The following is a 20,689-nucleotide window of genomic DNA, read 5'->3' as shown; positions in this document are numbered from 1 at the left end:
ATAAAATTAATTATCAAAATTGAAAATATAACTTACGTGATTAAAATGATGATGAATCATTTTTAGATATTTCCAAATCAGTGTAAGATTCTATTTATTTAATAAGAAATGGATAGACTTACACGATAAGATAAAATTATGTTCCATGAAAATAGTGGGTAATTTTCATTTAAGGAAAGAAATAGTAATCTTGACTATGAGAAGATTATATTATAAATTTTATTTGAGTAAATTGTTAATAGTGATTAAAATTGGGGATTAAATGGCATACCAAAAAAACAAATTTGGGGATTAAATGCGTATCTTACGAAGACGTATACTTAAATGAAATGCCCCTCTTATGATCCTTCAATATTTAGAAGAGTGGGATAACTGGTGAAAGAGCGAAAAACCACACCAAACGGCTATAATTGACGATACAAGGTTGGGGTAGAAAGAAGAGGAATAGAAAGAGAGAGAGAACCTTAAAGGTCGTAGCTTTACTGGGTTTTTGCCTGTTTGAAGAATTTTTTGTTGCAATTTTGGCACCTTCGTTTGGAAGGGGTTGATCTAGTTTCAATCTTCTTATTCATAAAACAGTACCCATAAACCAATTCTGCACTTGCTTTCCTTTTCTTCTCATATCCTCCCAACCCAAGAAAAAAAAAACGAAACGGAAACAGAAAAAGATACTCTTTTTTTGTGTGGGTTCTTCACCATGTCTGAGGGGTATTATAATTCCAAGAAGACTGATGATATCTGCGATGAAGTTTGTGGGCAGGTACTTCTTTTGTTTTTTTTGTTTTTGCTTTTTTTTTTTTTCTGGTTGGATTTTTGTTTTTAATGAATTCATATCTGCTCTATTAAACTGTTTTTTCTTTTTCTTTTATTGGTTTTTATTTTTTTGGGTTATGGTTTTAATGAGTTTCCTATGTTGGGTTTTGTTGTCAATGCAAAATGGGAATTTTATTATTTTTGAGTTTTTTCTGTCATGTTTGTTTTTAAAATGTTTTTGTCGTTGCTAAGTTTACTTGTTTTTGCAATCCAATATAATTTTGTTGATCGTTTTTAAGTACTTCCCTTGTAGTTTTTGGTGATGTGATTTTTGGATGGATTTACGACAGAAATAATGTTTCCCCTTTCATTCGTTGATGTATGCATATTAGAGATGTCAAATATGATTAATTTGTGTATTGTTGTTTTGAACTTGCCATCGAGGGGTTTATGCTTTGGTTGATAGGTCATTATTTCTGTCAGGGAATAATAAAACCATTAAAAAGGCCCTCCCCACCACACCCTTTTGGGTTGAAGTGGTTCTTTACAATTTTTATCTTTTGAATTCATAATTTCTCCGTGCTTTTTAAGTTTTTGAACCTCTGAGGTTTGAACTGTTGGTTTTCTATGTAGCATTTGAGTTGTGGATTTCAAACTTTGAATGGTTGGTTTTCACCCTTTGTGTCGCTTTTTGAACCTTCTATCTATGTTTTGTATGCTTTACGGAATGATGGTTGTTTTAGATTTTGTTCTCTGTGAATCTGCCATTTTGAATCCTTTTTTCTAGATTTTCCCCATTTCATTCTTTTATATGAAGATTGTGAAAATTAATTCCGGTTTATATATATATATATATATATATAGGGAAGATTATAGTTATTACCTCTTTTTCTTACTACTTCTTACTACCAAATCTTAACCGTTGATTTCTGACAATCTAACGGTTATAATTTATTGGGTCATGCTTATCAATTAATTATTAATTTTCAATTAATTATAACCGTTAGATTGACGGAAATCAATGGTTAATATTTGGTAGTAAGAAGTAGTAAGAAAAAGAGGTAGTAACTATAACCCCTCCCTCTATATATATATATAATTCAGGGTTTTGTTTTTTAAACTTTCCATTTCATATCTTTGTTAAATATATACTTGTGAGGACTGGACTTTTAGAGTTTGGTGCTCTTTTTTTTACTTTCTGATTTTCATGTTGGTAGAGATGGTTCATGTAATAATTTTATGCCATTATATGAGGTTTTTGATCATTAAGTTGTCCATGTAGCTTAGAGATTTTTTGTTTTCTGTGCAGCAGGGAACTCCTGCAGCATTGAGCATGTCAAGACTCGGTTGCATTTTACGGGGATTGGACTTCAAAACTTACATATTTGTATTTGTGGTCCTACCAGTAAGCATCTTTGGGCTCTATTTGCATGGACAGAAAATAACTTACTTTCTAAGACCACTATGGGAATCTCCTCCAAAACCCTTCCATGAAATCCCTCACTATTATCATGAGAATGTGTCAATGGAGTCTCTCTGCAAACTTCATGGTTGGAGAATCCGTGAATACCCAAGACGAGTCTTCGATGCAGTTTTGTTTAGCAATGAAGTTGACATGCTTACTATCCGATGGAAAGAAATGCGTCCTTATGTGACACAGTATGTACTTCTTGAATCAAACTCAACATTCACAGGATTTGTCAAACCATTGGTTTTTGCAAGCAATAGGGACAAGTTCAAGTTTGTTGAATCCCGATTGACTTATGGGGTGATTGGAGGAAGATTTAAGAGGAAGGAAAATCCTTTTGTTGAAGAGGCATATCAAAGAGTTGCCCTGGATCAGCTTCTGAGGATAGCAGGCATAGAAGATGATGATCTCTTGATAATGTCTGATGTTGATGAGATTCCTAGTGCTCACACAATTAATCTCTTGAGGTGGTGCGACGAAACCCCTCCTGTTCTTCATCTTCAACTGAGGAACTACTTATACTCTTTCGAGTTCTTTCTTGACAACAAAAGTTGGAGAGCATCAATCCATAGATACCAGGCTGGTAAGACTAGGTATGCACACTATAGACAGGCTGATCTACTGTTGTCAGATGCTGGCTGGCATTGTAGTTTCTGTTTCCGCCATATCAGTGATTTCATATTTAAGATGAAGGCTTACAGCCATTACGATCGGGTGCGGTTTCCTCATTACTTGAACCCTGACAGGATTCAGGATGTTATATGCAAAGGTGCTGACTTATTTGACATGCTTCCTGAAGAGTATACATTTAAGGAGATAATTGGGAAATTGGGACCTATTCCTCATTCTTATTCAGCAGTGCATCTTCCTGCATATTTGTTGAATAATGCAGAGAGATACAAGTTCTTGTTGCCTGGTAACTGCATAAGAGAAAGTGGCTGACTTTGAATGTAGATGTTTCGTTTAATGTTGGAAAATTGATAATGTATTACACCAAAGGAGCTCTATTGAATGACTTATAGCTATGAATGTAGGTCATTCTTTAGGGGGATATTCAGAAAATCCTGATGCAATTTCGAAATTTGACAGGAACCTTTGTATATCCAATTTCAAATACTGGGGTTTTGTTTTAAACCAGGTATGCAGGCATGTGAGATTCTCAAGTCTGGAGGATGTGAGGGAAATAGTCTTTTATATATGCCCTTTGGGCAAGCTTTTGTACCTTCTCTTTGGGTATGCATGAACCCCAAGTTGCCTATAGTAGCATGACATTTCCCAAGCTTTTCTAGTGGGGATTTGGATTTCTTGGTCTAAGTTATATTCTAACCACTTTGGATGTGTACTAATTCATCTTTAATTTAATTTTGATCAGTGTTGACTTTAGATTCCTTTTCTCGAGGTATTTATTTTGTGTGGTGGATTTTATTTTATTTTTAATAAATCTCTTATAATACCAAGTGATGCAGTAGTACATATAGTACAAATGTGCAATGTCCAGTTTGAACTACCATTTCAACCTTTGTCATCTTCGAATTTGACCAAGATACTAATTTAAGGTTAGCGAAATGCATTAGGCCCTTTTTTGAGATTTTTCTTTTTATCCTTGAAGGGTTTGGTATTTTAAATATTTTGAAATCAATTTTATCTTCATCTTGCTATCCAAAAGAGCAATCAAGTTGTTCACAAATTTGACACTTCTATATCCAAATTTGATAATATACTTGCTAAATGTTAACAAACGCAAATGTTTGTTTAGTATGTGCACTAAAGAAATTTATATTATTTTCATCATGTGTTCCTTTGTAAGACTTAAATATAAAAATATCAAACTTCTTATCAAATTCCAATTTACTAATCCTTTGCGTGTGTCACATAATTCCGCACCCTGATAATGGTTGCTAGTTACAATCGTGGAATTCAGATTGTGACTTCATGGAACTTGTTACTTATTTTGCATCAATATTAAACATTTTTTTGGGTAATGTATTTTTTTTTTCTTTCTAGTATTGCAAGTGGAGTCTGTGTTGACATGGTCGAGTCACCATTGGTTGGGCATTTTCCTTGGAAATTGACATGTTCTTTTCGAAGACCTGGAGGAATGAAATAGCTTTTCAACGACAGAAAAGTGCTTAGAGCAACATTTTTGGTTGAGTATTAAATGAAAGAGTCCCCACTACCCAAGAGCGCGTCTTACGATTAATATTCCCATTTCCCACCAAGTGGTTTCGTTATTCAATGCTTGTATTCAATAATGGGGTACCGTGAGTTTCTTACTTCTGAATCACTCATTTTCCTCAACGTAATTTCCATAAGCTTACACCCAACACTTCTTTGTTCCCTTTTCGATTTTATGTGTCTGCCAAGTTAAAATATTTTATCATGCATTCTTCTTTTAGTAGTTGAACGAAAGACATTTTATTATGCATTCTTCTTTTCATGGCGTACTATTCATTTTAGTTGCTATACTATTCCTTCAATGTTCACATTTCATACATAATCTTAATTCATGATAATACATTATCAAACAGTTTACCTATATGAATGAACATGCATGGTAAATACTTTCATCTCATAACTCATGTTTCCACACTTATACAATCATTTGCTTAAGCATGTAAGTCTCTTAAAACTCTTCTTGAAAGAATGTAATATTACTTATACATCATTATACATTACTTCACTTACGTCACCAGACCCATACATTCAATTTCTTTACGTATTAGTGCTTTGAAATCAAAGTTACATATTCATAAATGAACTCAAAGCAATTATTTCAATCATGCCATTAACATCATAACATCTTACGTACATATTCATCCAAAAATGTGGTATCACAATACACTCATGCACATTTGGATAATACACTCTTTCTTTATCTCATCTTTACGTAAGAGTGTTCGTGATCTGGATTTGATCGGGTTTGGAAGCAAAAATTATCCGATACAATCCCTTCGGTTTGATCATGAAATCATCCATTCGGTTTAGATTTTTTTTCAAATCCGATCCGATCCAATTCAATTTTTTTCGGTTTAGATTGGATCGGTTTTCGGTTTTTTGAAAATCCTAAAATTTGTTTCATGATTATTGTGCAAACAACATCTTTTGTATATATTGACTTTGTAATTTATTTTATTTTTAAATTTAAAAGCATCAGTAAATGATAATATAGTTTTTTTTTACAATTGAGAGATGAAGCTCTACACATGAAATTTTGTTGATCAGATGTGACTAGATTTTTTCTTGGGTTTAGTTGATGAGTTAATGGGTCTTGGATTTAGAAATTTTTTGGCTATGATTGGGGAAAGGCCTAAGTAGGTAGAGGGGAATTAATATATTGGATCGATTTTCATAAACCAATTCGAAAACCGATCCAATCCAATTAAAATTTGCGATTTTTTTTTCGGTTTTCAATTTTTTAGTTTTCGAATTATTCGATTTTCGGTTTTTCGGTTTGGTCACCGCGGTTTGAATCGGTTTGGATCGGTCGATGAACACCCTGATATGTATTTACACCATAATTCTCATTCTCAAACATCATAATATCAATATTGATAATCCAACACCTGATTTACATCATAATATCTCATTGTGAATAAGGAATTTTATATTTTATATTTTAGATTGTTTTGGGTCTATAGACTTTAATTTGCAACTTTGTAGGCTTTACAAGCAGTGTTAGACTTTTTAATTTTTTTACAATAGGTCAGATCAAACCTATGAATCAAGCCTTTAATAGGCTAATAGACTAATATAAGTTCTAAATATTTTACGTAACCTTAACTAACTAACAAAAAGAACAAACCATGCAAGCCTTTGACGCATAACTTACGGTTGCTGACACCTATGCCCAACTGTATTTCTTCGCCAAGGGTCATACTGACCAAATCAAACAGTATGGCATTGCAAGACTTAACTTATCATTGACTTTGAGATTACAAAATTCCCATTGGATACTTAAAACTTTATAGTTGCAAAAAAATATCAAATCTCTTTCGAATTGGTGAAATTCAGTCCCTTCCCTAACAAAATTGTCTCAGTTTTCTTTGGAAGATAGTCAAAGTCTGATACCTAATGGCCCTCGGACTACACTAAAAATATTGCCTTATTCCATAATATGACAAGTAGGATAGTTGTGACTCAAGGAGTTGCTTACATATAGGATAGTATAATAGTGAGTATAGTATAATAGTCAATATTGAAATGAAGCACCATGCTAACAAGTAGCAATTGAATAAACGGGGGTCTTATTGGGCTTCATTGTTTGAATCAATTACATGTTCAAGTAATGCCACCAAGGCAGCAACTAAATAATTTTGCCATATTGGGCTTAATAACTTTGTTTGGACCGAGTACTTGTTCAAGTCACATTTTGAAACAATCTTCAATTAATGAATATGTTGTTGTATTAACTTCCAAGCCTCATCTGCTGCTTACGGTACTGCCCTCTTGTGGATGATATCACTCTAAGCCACATATTTAATTTGACTAATGTATGACCATATCACATGATATTATAATTAAAATGCCAAAATTTTAAATCTAACAAAATAATTATCCAAAAAATAAAAAAAAATTATCTCATGGAAATAATAATTAATAGATATAGGAAAAAATATGTATCATTTCATAGACACAAAAAGGTATGGGTCCCACTGAAAAAAAATATGAGTTTTGTTATTTAAAAGACAGTAGGTGATATTAAATTACTAAGAGGTTTGAACCCATGTATAGAACATAAAAGATTAATGATCAGAATTATCAAAACATAGTGCAATAAGAAAATTAGAACAGACTTACAAGATGTCAGATATTAAAACAGAATGATCAATGTATGCAGAATAGTGTATGAATAAATCCGAGCCCACAAAATGTGTGTTCTTAAGACAATTTGCCCCTTCACTGATGCCAAAGGTTGATGGACACTTGTCTCCCAGGATAGAACGGATTTCGTCTGAAGATTGATGGAACTACCAGTTAACAGCCCAAAAGAACACAACAATATGCCTGAGGAAATTACACCGGAAAGCATAAGGAAGCATGCAAACCGGATGGGGAAAAATTCTGGCAGAGTGTCAGTGCAGAAAATCGGATGAAACTCATGAAGGGGTCAGGGTCTATTTATAGATACTGACTGGTCACGATGAATCGCCGTCGGTTGCGAACTGCCGTGACTGACGGCAGCAAACGGGTACAGCCGGTGACCGATTTGGTGAACGGGTACGACCGGTGACTTGTTCGCGAAAGGTAAGAACCGGTTCAGTTCAAAATGTTCAAAAAATCGGCGGGAAGAAACGTTTGGATTTGAAGAATCTGGAGGGAAGCAACGAATAGACAAGAGTATTTTGGACCAAAAAATTAAAAAATTATTTTAATTTCACACACACATACGAACCGAACCGAACCGCGATGGCGCGCGCACATGTGATGGACTAATGACCACCTAGCTTCTCTCCCCTCCACAAAAGTGTAGTGCCCCAAGGGGCAATTTAGGATTGTGCGGTGGGAGCTTATAAACTCTCTCACATCTTGCTAGTTGTCCAATGTGGGACTTCTTAAAATCCACATACCCCTTCAACTTCCCTCTTTTCTTTTCTTCCTTAACCTACTTCTTATTTATAACCAATAGATTGTCTATACAAATTCCAACAATCCCCCACATGGATAAGAAGTCAATTCATCGTGACTAAAATGCATAAGAATATAAATGCAAAGTGTAATTTCCTCAACGAGAAACAACTGCATCGAGATAGTATAGTTACCTTTGAACCTTCTCTAGTGTAACCTATCGAATATACTCGATCAATCGATGGTCTGGGTGACTTGAACCGTCGACCTTTAGTGTATACCTAGACAATAGGAGTCACACAATTGCTTCTCTAGCATTGTTGGTCCTTTGTTGTGCCCATTTTGGCCGTGGGACACCTGCCTAGTTCTGTGAGTGTTTTAGAGAATCAGCCTTTGAAAAATTCTTATAGAAGCGGCCCTCACTTCACACTCACATAGGTGATTTCTTATGATGCAACTCACTATGCATCATCTGAACACAACAGATTAAGAAATCATTAAAAGCCTAAATGCTTACCCTCATAAATACACTGTCTTATTATAGGAATGAGTATGAGTTTAGAAACTCCATAGTGTTTTAACATTAGAACATCACTTAGTTATCTCTTTGAACCTAGTTTGTGGGATCTCCACTCATCAAGGTAGAGTTACCGCAATGATCAACAATTGATAAGCCTTAAACCCATTCCTTTCGATAAATTGTCAACCAATTCTCTAGGAATCCCTTTGGTTAACGGATCTGCTATGTTCTCTTTAGACTTAACATAGTCAATTGTAATGATTCCATTCGAGAGTAGTTGTCTTACGGTATCATGTCTACGATGTATATGTCTAGACTTACTGTTATACATGACGTTCTGGGCCCTTCCAATAGCTGCTTGGCTATCAAAGTGTATGCATACGGCTGGTACCAGTTTTGGCTAATTAGGAACATCCTCAATAAAATTACGAATTCATTCAGCTTCTTCACCGGCTTTATCTAAAGTAATAAATTCTGCTTCAATGATTGACCTTACAATGCAAGTCTGTTTGGACGATTTCCAAGATACAGTGTAAGAACCCGCACCGTTAATTAAGGAAGTTAATTATTATGTGAAATTAGGAAATAATTTCATAATTGATCCTAATAATTATTATGAGGCTTAAATAAGTATGATAAGTGATTAAGAATGCTGAAAGTCGCTTTTCGGAAGAAAAGTGCAGATACAGGTTCTGCTAGTCGGTATAAATGAGTACCGAAAAAGTATCCCGAAAAATTATAATAAGTGCATGATAATTACTAGAATAATATGTAGGACTTGTAAAACGAGTTTGAAGTTAAAATAATGAGAACTGGTGCCAGAAACTGATACTGGCTATGAAAAGCGCGTACCAGAAAGGTGCTCCGAAAAATATAAGAAAAATATGTTAATTCTTGTAAAAATGAGTAGGATAAGAATCCTGAGTTTGGGATTAAAATTCTAAGCGTAGCAATTAAAGTTAATATTGTGTGTTTAAGACTTAAACCACTATATATAGGCTCTTTTGGCCCAAAACCCTAGACCACTACTTCATGCTACGTGACCTTGTGGCTGATCAGCCCTCTCCCTTCTATTCCATTGCCATCTCCTCCTTGTTCTTGGTAAACCTTAACCAAGTGACCACTTTTCTTGGTGGTTCCTTCATCAAAACACCTTGTGGTTGTGGGGAGTAGCCTTGTGAGTGAGTGAGACTCCTTTTCTGAGTACCTAGCTGCTGTGAGGGAGTGTGGTTGGGCTGTGTTCCTTGTTGGTGAGGTAGGGGTCTTTACCTTGGCTTTGTGGAGCTTCATGGAGCTTTCTTTGTGAAGAAAGGAACCACCTTGGTGTGTTATTTTCGTTTTGTGTCAAAGTCAGAATCTTGAGGAGCTGTTGGTGAGCTCCAAGAGCATTCTTTCCTCTGTTCTTAAGCTTGGGTAAGTGTCACCATCCTTGATCATGTATTTTTGTGCTCTAAAGATGAAGTCTTGGTATGTTAATGGGTTAAACAAGTAACTAACCTTAACATGAACCTAAAAATGTATAAAGATGCATGCTTGGACGTTACATTGGGTTAAAAACCAAACCTTTGGATGATATCTTCGCGAATGCAAAAGCTGCTGTCTGTCGCGAAATATCCGGATATGTGTATCCAGATATTGATATCCGGATATGGGTATCTGGATATCCGGATATTGATATCCGGATATGCCTCCGACGAATATCCGGATATTCAGGGATTTCGAGAAACAGTAGCTGCACTGTTCATACAGTAGGCTATTGGGGGTTTGTGGACCCTAGATTGATGAAGTTGAACTTCTGTTTTAATCGAACTAAGTCAGAATCAAGTGGTTAAGGGCTTATGGCTTTGTGTGAAGCCTTAAGACATAAATCGTAAGAGGAAAACATAGTCTTTATGTTTATGCTTATGAGCTATGAGTGTTGATATGCTTGCTGGTCCTAATCAGATTGTGATCTGCTGTGTGTTGGACTTGAGCTGTGTGGACTCTTGGCATTGGATAGTGAGCTTGCAAGGTAAGCTTTCATGTCCTCGGTTTAGCCATGTTGTGGTTCCACCATGTCCCATGGGAGTATGGTTATATGCATGTTGTGTTACATGTTTTTGATGTTTTGAAAATGCTATTGAGCTGTTATATGCTAGTGCCTTTTGATATGCATGTGGTGTTCCACCTATACGGTAAGCCTGAGTATGTAGTACATACAATATGGTGAGGTTGTAGGTGAGGTGCAAGCGTTGTTCCTTGTACTATCTGTAGGTAATAGACGTATTCCTGCATTTCTCTGGCCAGTAGAATAGTTTAAACACACATGACATGAATTTCTGTTGCACTGCATGGTTTTGGAACTTATATTGGAAATTATGTTTTAGAACTTATATTGCACGTGTAAGTGAGCTTGGGATGGAAGATCCTTAAGGAACCCTTGTCTTACTGAGATTTCTAGTTTAGAGATCTCACCCCACGTTTGGGGAATGCTTATTTCAGGTTCAGGTAATGCGGGGGTTGAGACCTCCAGTGGCAGGAGGCCAGAGCTTAGCTGATAGATGTTACATGTTTATGCTAGTTATGCTTGCTGCTATTATGCTTTTAGCTTCAATTATGTTATGGATTATCTTGTTGAGAAGCAATTGGTTATGCTGTTGATTTGGTGAGCATGGGGATTGTCCATGCCACGTAGACTTATTTATTGTCTTGTTTTATTTGGAGTTGTATTAATGTATCAGGATATTTTCTGGACTATTTGGAGTTATTATGATGATGCACATGTGAACACATTGCGTGGGCCTGATCAACTCATTCTTTATGTAACTTGTGCAGAGTCATGGTAATACCCAGGAGAACTCGCGAGACTGCTGAGGGTCAACCCGACCCGATCCTGACTGCATTGGCTGAGATGCAGGAGGCCACTAGATTGGCCAACGTGGCAATGATGGACGCCGCTCGAGAAGTTAACCGGAAAGCCATTGAGGATGCTCTTGAGACGAATCAACTGGCGTATATGACCATGGTGCGGGTCGTATTGGAGGAGATGAGAATTGGTTGTCATGACAGCCAACATCCTCCGCTGCCACCACCTCCATCCCCATATCGGTGTGGGATTGGAGTTAGAGGAATGCTAGTTGGGAATAAATCCTCGTTGTTTAAGTGCAGCACGTGTGGGAAGACCCATAAGGGTACTTCCTGGAGGGACAGGAATTTCGGAGGTAGAGGTAAAGGGAAGCATCTACAGGTCAAGCAACTGTGCAACAAATTCAAGAGGCTTACTATTCAGGCAGGTAAATTTGCTGGATCCTCGATTATTCCGAAGTGTACAGGTTGCGATAAGGAGCATTCGAGACGTTGTGTTTCGGGTGAACTGATATGCTTCAAGTGTGGCAAGGAGGGCCACTACTCCAGAGACTGCGTTACAAATATCGCTGGTGCTACGGTTGCTAATGTGATGCCATTCCAGATGGTTCCTGCACCACTAGAGACTGACCGAGTTTATACGTCAGATTTTCAGCAGAGGGACATTGAGGATGTTTGTATTACGAGCATAGCCAAGAGGGCCAAAGTTGCTGAGGATAAAGGAACTGGTAGTTCCACTTCTTGGAAAGACAGGAAGTTTGCTGGCAAAGGAAAGGGAAAGTAGTTGGCTGCTAGGCAGGCGCCTAGACAGTTCAAGAGGACTTCCACTCAAGGGAGTTCAGTGAGACCTCTTACTCCCAGATGCATGGGATATGGGAAGTTTCATCTGGGGCCGTGTGCTACGGGTCAGACTATATGTTTCCAGTGTGGCATGGAGGGCCGTTATGCTAGAGAGTGTCCATCGTCGACGGCGAGAGCTGCAACAGTTCCTTTACAGAGGATTCTCCTTCCACCTTCTTCGGCACTTGCAGTGCCACCTGCTACCGGGGCGAGTGTATACCCTGGATCGTCAGCAGTCGGTTAGAGCTCTGAACCTTGTTAGAGGTACTGTTACCATTGATGGTATTGTTTGATGCTTGTTGATTCCGGGGCTACACATTATTTATTGCAACCCCGATTGTTGTGGGGCTTGAGTGCCTATGTCTGTGTTTTCTCCACCGTTGCGGGTGATTACTGTAACAGCCCGTTGTACACCGGTATTGTTAACATTAATTATGATATTAAGCGCAGTTACAATCACAGCAGTTCATTTATAAAAATGCGAATAAACTTTTTCCGATTATTACGCGAGCATTTAAAACATAAAAAGGCGTAATAATTAAAAGCTGTGACTGTAACTGTAAACTCTTGCGGAAGACTTATTTAAACTATTCCTATAACTTACTTTACTTATTATAAGTTACTAAGGAGTTCCCATAAACTCACTTAGCCAATTTCTAAACTTTACGTTTTTACCTATTCGGACATGTTTCACTCTTAATTTTTCTGCGACCACACCGCTCGCAACCAAACCTTCTTTTCAGATTATATCTTTGTCTTACTTAATTTCCTTTCCAACAAGCTATCACACGCTCAATTCGGAGCTCATATGCTCCGGTTATCGCCGTTTGAAGTTAGATAAGCAAATAGCCAACCAACCCCAAAAACAGCTCCAAACCACTCACATTACTCGAATTACTGCACTCAATCCACTCAGCCATTTGCTCTCAAATTTTTATCCTACAAACTAGACATCTCAAAATTCATTTTGATATATCACGCGCTTAATTTTACTAAGAAACGAAGCAGGAATTAGTTTCCCAAGTCAGGTCCAGAATCTGCCTCAGGTGCAGGGGCACATGAGCAGTCCGTGTTTCTCCATTTTTTTCAGGCCGAAGATCAACCCAGAATTTCCTCACATTTTAAAAAAAGGTAGAGGACATCTCAACCTTCAAAATGGCGTATGGCACGTCCCTATTGGACCTCTATGGAGGGAGATATTCTCTCCCTAAGTTCGCATAAAATCTGCCAATTCTACAGAAATTTCGCCAGAGTTTCCTTTGTTTTTCCAATAATCCCAAAATTGTAAACGATCATTTAAACCTCAAATGTACCTAATAAACACATGATAATACAGTAATAATCCAATGGGTGGCACACACAAGGACCAACAACGCCTTGGGGCACTTACAACCCAATCCAGTTTATAGTCATTAGGCACATAGTTCATATTAATCATTCTTAAGTAGTTGCAATCACTAACACCTTTTTCATGCATATTTTCATCATACATGTAATCATACCCTAAAATAGGCCTAAGGCCCTTCCATCATAATTATTCATGCATCAATACGATTACAATATTGCTTTACAACTTACAACTTGAAACTTAAACTTCAACTTACATTCTTCCAATATTACAACTTAAATTCAAATGACAACATAACCAAATACATAACTACTAGACTTAGGCAAAATGACATGAACAAATATGCTAATGAAGCTCATACAACATACATATGAGATGTTCATGCCCTAAGTCTATCCTAGGCCACACGGCCAACAAAATACAAAATATGAAGCACTCCAATGCTCACTCTACGGGCCTCTTGCCCGCTGCTCCTGCTCCACTGCTACCTCCTGAAATAAATGCCCCGAGACGGGGTGAGATATACGAATATATCTCAGTAACCAAGAGGTTCTGGAGAAAACTCCACCCAATGGTTCACTTCGATACATATCAATAGAATAAAACAACCACTTTGAAAACAGGATATAGCAAGGGATTTAGAGAAATTGGGAATATAATGAAACAAACTACGACGATACAGGATGGTAACCCCAATTCCACGTACGCCCTGGGCATATATAAGCCTATGGGTATCATCCAAGGTGTGTTCATACCTCAATCCACTTGGTCCAAGACCAAGGGTAACTCCCAGATTCAAGTTTCGGGATTCAAGACAACGTACGACAATCTATACAATTACGTACATCCATAAGTACGCGTCAAATATCATCAAAACGAAAAATCACAAAAATCCTCCCCATCCTCCCTTGATGGTTCGGCCGTTGAAGTGTAAATTTGAGATTTATTTTTCTAAATTTTGTTTTTCATTTTGTTACGTCTCATAAGGTTGTCAATAAGCCAATTCAAGTGCCGGCTCGTCATTTTCGCGTCGAATTACATCAGAACGCGAAAACCGCAAAATCTCCCTTTTTTCCCTTGGAGGTTCGGCCATATAGGTGTTAATTGGGGATTTATTTTTCTAAATTTTCTTTCTCATTTTATAACACTTCCTTAGGTTGCTTAGAGGCTAGTTCAATCGTCGTTTTTCCGTTTTACGACATTTACGCATCGTTTTGCGAAATATTTCACTTTAGGCTCATTTAGGTCTCTAAACACAATTCACTTTTCCCATTGATTCAAACACTTTCCAACCACAACACAACCCATCTAAGCACCATATAACTACACAAATCATCATCCAAATCATTTTTCAACATCAATTCCTCAATTTTTCCCACAATGGCCGAATTATACCCTAGGGAATCCCAAAGGATTTCTTTCCATTTTCAACCATTCCTCAACTCAACCAATCACATTATATCATCATTCTATCATACAACAACTCATTATCAACATCACAACACATTTTTCCAAAATTCCATGTCATGACCATCAAATTATTCTAAGTTAAAAATCATCACATTTCACCTAAAATTTTCATAGCGTTTCTAGCATTAATACATCATTCTAAGGCATTATCATCTAATAGACATTTTCCATTTGAGCTATCTAACACAACACATCATAAAATCCCTCTTTTAGGGTTCATAAACATAAATCACAAATCAACCATTGAAATGTTGAAATAACTCACCCAAATGCAAGGCAAATGACTCCTCCTAAGTATACTCCACCATTGGAGCATTTGAAAACTCCATGAAGACCCAAACTTCAATTTGAGCCGCGGCCTTTGAGGGGGAAGATCTCAAAATCCTCTCACTTTCACGGCTCAACAAGGCCACCAATGGCTTTGGAAGACAATTTCCAACAAATTTCAAGTTAAACTTTGTTGGATTTGGTTAGGATTTGAGTGATTAATGGAGAGAAGAAAATTTTTCATGGAGAAGGGGGGAGGGGGCTGATGGCTCGGGTTTTAGGAAGAAGAGGGAGTGAGGAGATGATGAATAGTGGAGAGGATGAGGTGGCTTAAGTGACTTTCAAGTGGGGTGGGTCCCACGTCACCTCACGCGATTCAAAACGCGTCAAAACTCTCACTAAACGTCCGTAAATTCAAAGCCTATTCAGAAACTCTAATTTTTAACATTAACTATTCCACTTTAATTAGGCTTGATCAGATGAATTCAGAGTCCTCCATTCGTTCGGAGAAAACTCTGTTTTAAGCTATCGCGCGCGCCGTTGGCACGTTTCCCCAAAATAACTTACTTTCATCAAATTTTATCAACAATCATATTTCCTAACTCATTAGACCATTTATAACTCATATTTGAAACCTAGAGCTCAAAATTCAATTGGCACGCTTTACGGTGCAATCGTAACGCAGTATTTTTACCCGCGAAAAACACTATTCACTGATTTTTCTGAAACTTGCCTATCCACTCAATTTTTCGTTCTGAACCCATTTCCAGGGTTATTTTTTACCATATGAGACCTTCTACTCAATTTTTATCTTCCTAGGGTTGCGTGTTGGCTAATTACCGTTTTGCCCTTTCTTTGTATTTTGGCCTAATCTTTAGAATTTTCACTAATCCATCACTTGATTGCTCACTTAATATTTTAATTACTTGATTTAAAATTGTGAGGTGTTATATTCACCCCAACTTTTTAGAATTTTGTCCGCAAAATTAAATCATACCTGTCTGCTAACTCAGGATATAGCCGGAGAATCTCATCCTCCCGCTCCCAAGTAGCCTCCTTAGGTGTACGTCCTTCCCATTGAACTTTAAGCATTGGAATCACTTTGCTTCTAAGCTTCTTTTCACTGCGGTCAAGGACCTCACTAGGACCTATAGGGACCTTCAAATTCTCTCTGATTTCAATGTCGTCCAGTATCACCACATGTGATTCATCCGGAATGTAACGCCGTAGCTGCGATACATGGAAAACATCATGCAGATTTGAAAACTGTGGGGGCAAGGCAAGCTGATAGGCCACTGGTCCTACTCTTTTCATTACCTGATACGGCCCAATAAAGCGAGGACTCAGCTTCCTCACGCCCAATGCACGTCCAACACCGGTAACTGGAGATAACCGCACAAACACAAGATCACCTTCTTCAAATTCAAGCGGTCTGTGTCTATTATCATAGTAACTTTTCTGCCGATTCTGTGCCTGTTTAAGTTTTTCTCTGATCATTTCAATTTGTGTTGTAGTTTCTTGCACAAAATCTGGCCCAAACCTCTCTTTATCGCCTACCTCTGTCCAACAAGTCAGAGTACGACATCTACGCCCATACAATGCCTCATACGGAGCCATGCCCAAACTGGAGTGAAAACTGTTATTATAAGAGAATTCTACCAGTGATAAATATTTGTCCCAAGCAGTGCCCTGCTCTAGTGTACAAGCTCTCAACATATCCTCGAGTGTCTGTATGGTCCTCTCAGTCTGACCATCAGTCTGCGGGTGATACGCAGTGCTCAGCCGAAGCTGAGTGCCAAAAGCCTGCTGCAAGGCTCCCTAGAAATGAGAAGTAAACTTCGGATCCCGGTCACTCACAATGCTAACCGGTATTCCGTGGAGCCTTACAATCTCTTTCACATATAACTTTGCTAATTTCTCAGTAGAAAAGTCCACTCGTACTGGAAGAAAATGTGCAGACTTCGTAAGTCTGTCCACTATAACCCAAATCGAATCATGACCAGCCTGAGTCCGAGGCAAACCAACAACAAAATCCATAGAGATGCTCTCCCATTTCCACTCTGGTATATCTAACGGCTGAAGTAACCCTGCCGGTTTCTGATGTTCTATTTTAACCTTCTAACAAATCAAGCACCTTAACACATATTCAGCCACATCCTTTTTCATCCCAGGCCACCAGAACTTAATTTTCAGATCTTGATACATTTTTGTGGCACCCGGGTGTACAGCAAACTGACCCTTATGGGCCTCAACCATTACCTCTCCTGCTAACTCCTTGGGCACTACAATTCTGCCCTGATACAATAACAATCCCTGCTCATTCACAGATATTCCACTCTGCCCTTTCAAATATTTGACACTGTCGTTCCGTACCTGTGTTTCTTTAATCTTCTCATATAATTTATTTTCCACCCGACAGCTCTCATGCAACCCATCTGCAACCCGTGTATCCCAGAATTCATCTACACTCCCAATAAAGACATATGTCAGCTTCAAGTCACGGAATTGCTCAATTAATTCATTATCCCACAACATCAACTGGGACACGCTGACAGACTTCCTACTCAATGCATCCGCTACCACATTAGCCTTACCCGGATGGTATTTTAACTCAAAATCATAATCTTTTAGAAATTCAACCCACCTCCGTTGTCTCATGTTCAGCTCTTTCTGATCAAACAAATACTTTAGACTCTTGTGATAACTGAACAGAGCAAATTTCATCCCATACAGAAAATGCCTCCAAATTTTCAAGGCAAATACTATGGCAGCAAGCTCCAAATCGTGTGTCGGATAATTCTCTTCATGAGGCCTCAACTGCCTCGAAGCATAAGCAACAACTCCCCTTTCTTGCATCAACACACACCCCAAACCTTTCTTGGAAGCATCACAGTATAATTCAAACTCACCTTTCGGATCGGGGAGGGTCAACATAGGAGCAGTAGTCAATTTCTCTTTAAGGCTCATAAAACAACTCTCACATTCCTGAGTCCACACAAAAAGGAGTATCCTTTCGTGTCAATCGGGTCAATGGCAGTATCATTGTAGAAAACCCCTCAATAAATCTCCGATAATATCCAGCAAGACCCAGAAAACTGCGGATTTCAGTAATAGTTTTTGGTCGTTCCCAGTACATAACAGCATCAATTTTATTTGGGTCAACAACAACACCCCTCTCAGAAATAACATGACCCAGAAACTGTATCTCAGATAACCAGAATTCACACTTTGACGGCTTCGCATACAACTTTTTATCCTTTAACACCTGTAACACAGTCCTCAAATGCTCACTATGTTCCTCTCTGTTCTTAGAGTAAATCAAGATGTCGTCGATAAACACGATCACAAACTGATCCAAATACGGTTTAAAAATACGATTCATGTAGTCCATGAACACTGCCGGGGCATTTGTAAGCCCAAATGGAATCACCTGATACTCGTAGTGTCCATATCTAGAACGAAAAGCCGTTTTAGGCACATCCTCCGGCCTGATCCGAATCTGGTGGTATCCGAACCGGAGATCAATCTTTGAAAACACGCAGGCACCTCTCAACTGATCCAACAAGTCATCAATACGCGGCAATGGGTACCTGTTCTTAACCGTAACTTTATTCAATTTTCGGTAATCAGTACACAGTCTCATGCTTCCATCCTTCTTTTTCACAAAGATCACCGGTGCTCCCCACAGGGACACACTCGGCCTAATAAAATCCTTTGCAGACAGTTCCTCAATATGTTTCTTCAACTCAGCTAACTCAAGTGGCGCCATCCGGTATGGAGCCAATGAAGTAGGCCTCACCCGGGCAACAATTCAATAGAAAATCCAATCTCTCTCTCAGGTGGAAATTCCAGTATCTCATCAGGGAATACATCCGCAAACTCATTAACCACCGGAATCGTAGAAATTTCAATCTCCTTGCCACCCACTAGACCACCCAAGAAAACATAACCCTGATCCCTAGCCTTCAAGGCTTTAACAGCATTGCACATAGATAAAAAGGGAGACGGAGTAACTGAGGGCTTCTCATGAGATAAAACCAACCTCTTGCCACAACAATCAATCATTGCACAGTTTTGAGATAACCAATCCATGACCAATATCAAATTAATAGATGCCAGGGGCAATATAATTAAATCAATAGTGTAACCCCTGCCTTCGTAGACAAACCCGACCTCTTTGCAAATGAAGGAGGAATCATTAACATCTCCTGTAGCCGTAGTAATACGCATAGGGGGAATCATCCGCGATACTTTTAATCCCAACCCCTTAGCCACATATTCCACCACGAACGAGTGCGTAGCTCCAGAATCAAATAAATCAGATAAATCAATATTAGAAATGAAAATTGTACCTTTTACCAAATTCGGCGCCTTCGCCGTCTGCTGTGCATTAGTAGTATAAACACGTCCAACTGTAGGTGCAGATGGCAGGGTTTGCAGATTCGCAGCCTGCCCAGTATTGCTATGACAATTGTTGGCATAATGCCCAACCTTTCCACATCTGAAACAAGTCACCTGATTAACAGTACAAGGCCCTTGATGAAACCTCTTACACTTATCACAACGAGGAGCAGAATTTCTCTCATTATTCCCACTTCTCTGACCACCACTCCTTTTAAACTGACCTGGGGGCTGTCTTACCTGCAACCCCCTACCTCTATTATTGTTTTGATGGTAGCCACCTCTGTTATTATTGCCGGGAGAAGCAGATGTCCTCAAAGAACCAGATTTTGGATATCTATTATAAACACTTTCAACCCGTTTACACTGAGTCACAAGATCTGCAAAGTTTCTCACAGCAGTATTAGACATCCTCTTTGCAATTTTCTCATTCAAACCCCTCTAAAATTTAGCAAAAAGAAACTCAGGGGTAGGCAGCACACCCCCATAATTGGCAAATTTCACCAAATCATTAAACTTTGTCACATAAGCATCAATTATTATGGTACCCTGTACCAACTTTTCAAACTCACCCTGTTTAGCTTCCCTGACATCCCTGGGAAAGTATTCCTCATGAAACAGTCTCTCAAATAAAGCCCAAGTAATCTCTTCCCCTTGAATAAGGAAAGGCTGAGATGCAGTGTACCACCACTCGTGGGCATCTCCCTCAAGCATATAAACAGAATACAACAATCTCTGGGGATCCTGACACTCCATAACTTGGAAGATTTTATTCATACCTCCCTTGACCTCTGAAATGATGGCAGCTTGTGCTTTCTAAAAGAGATGAGCCTCTGCTCATTATTACCAGCCAACACTTGCCCAGCAATCCCAGAAGATTGAGCAGCAACAGAAGCATCCACAGAAGGCTCTGGGATATAAGTAGGATCAGTAGTGTGGTGACTAGCCTCACCAGACTGACGACTAGCACCACTCCCCTCTTGCTGAGGAGTAACAGATGGCGTACGAGTAGCAGTCTCTGTAGCCGTATATGAAGGAGAATCATCCCTCCTATGCCGAGCCCTGTCTTCCCTCATCTCATTCATGAAGGTATGCATCATATCCTGATTATTTTTCATCAGGGTCTCGGTCATAGTCCTATTGGCAACAGTCTCTTCCTGCAGTGCATTCAGGACTGCAGTAATAGGATCTGGTGCTGCTAAATGACCTGCAC

At 38.5% G+C, this 20,689-nt stretch overlaps 1 protein-coding gene across 2 annotated transcripts; it reads left to right on the top strand.

Annotated features, from left to right (window-relative positions):
• Window positions 1–375: 375 nt before the first annotated feature.
• LOC133284619 (uncharacterized) lies at window positions 376–3,627 on the top strand. Of its 2 annotated transcripts, none has more exons than XM_061481676.1 (2): window positions 376–760; window positions 2,066–3,627. In XM_061481676.1, exons 1-2 carry the CDS (start codon window positions 698–700, stop codon window positions 3,161–3,163), a joined length of 1,161 nt encoding a protein of 386 aa, XP_061337660.1. In that variant the 5' UTR covers window positions 376–697; the 3' UTR covers window positions 3,164–3,627. The 2 variants fall into 2 exon arrangements, with proteins under 2 accessions (XP_061337660.1, XP_061337659.1); XM_061481675.1 differs by having other exon boundaries at window positions 2,063–3,626.
• The last annotated feature ends 17,062 nt before the right edge of the window (window positions 3,628–20,689 follow it).

This window comes from Gastrolobium bilobum, unplaced genomic scaffold (assembly GCF_033153095.1).
Source record: "Gastrolobium bilobum isolate Gb01-03AN ecotype WA unplaced genomic scaffold, APGP_CSIRO_Gbil_v1 utg56164, whole genome shotgun sequence".
Lineage (NCBI taxonomy): Eukaryota > Viridiplantae > Streptophyta > Magnoliopsida > Fabales > Fabaceae > Gastrolobium > Gastrolobium bilobum.
This window is presented reverse-complemented; position numbering and strand designations above follow the sequence as displayed.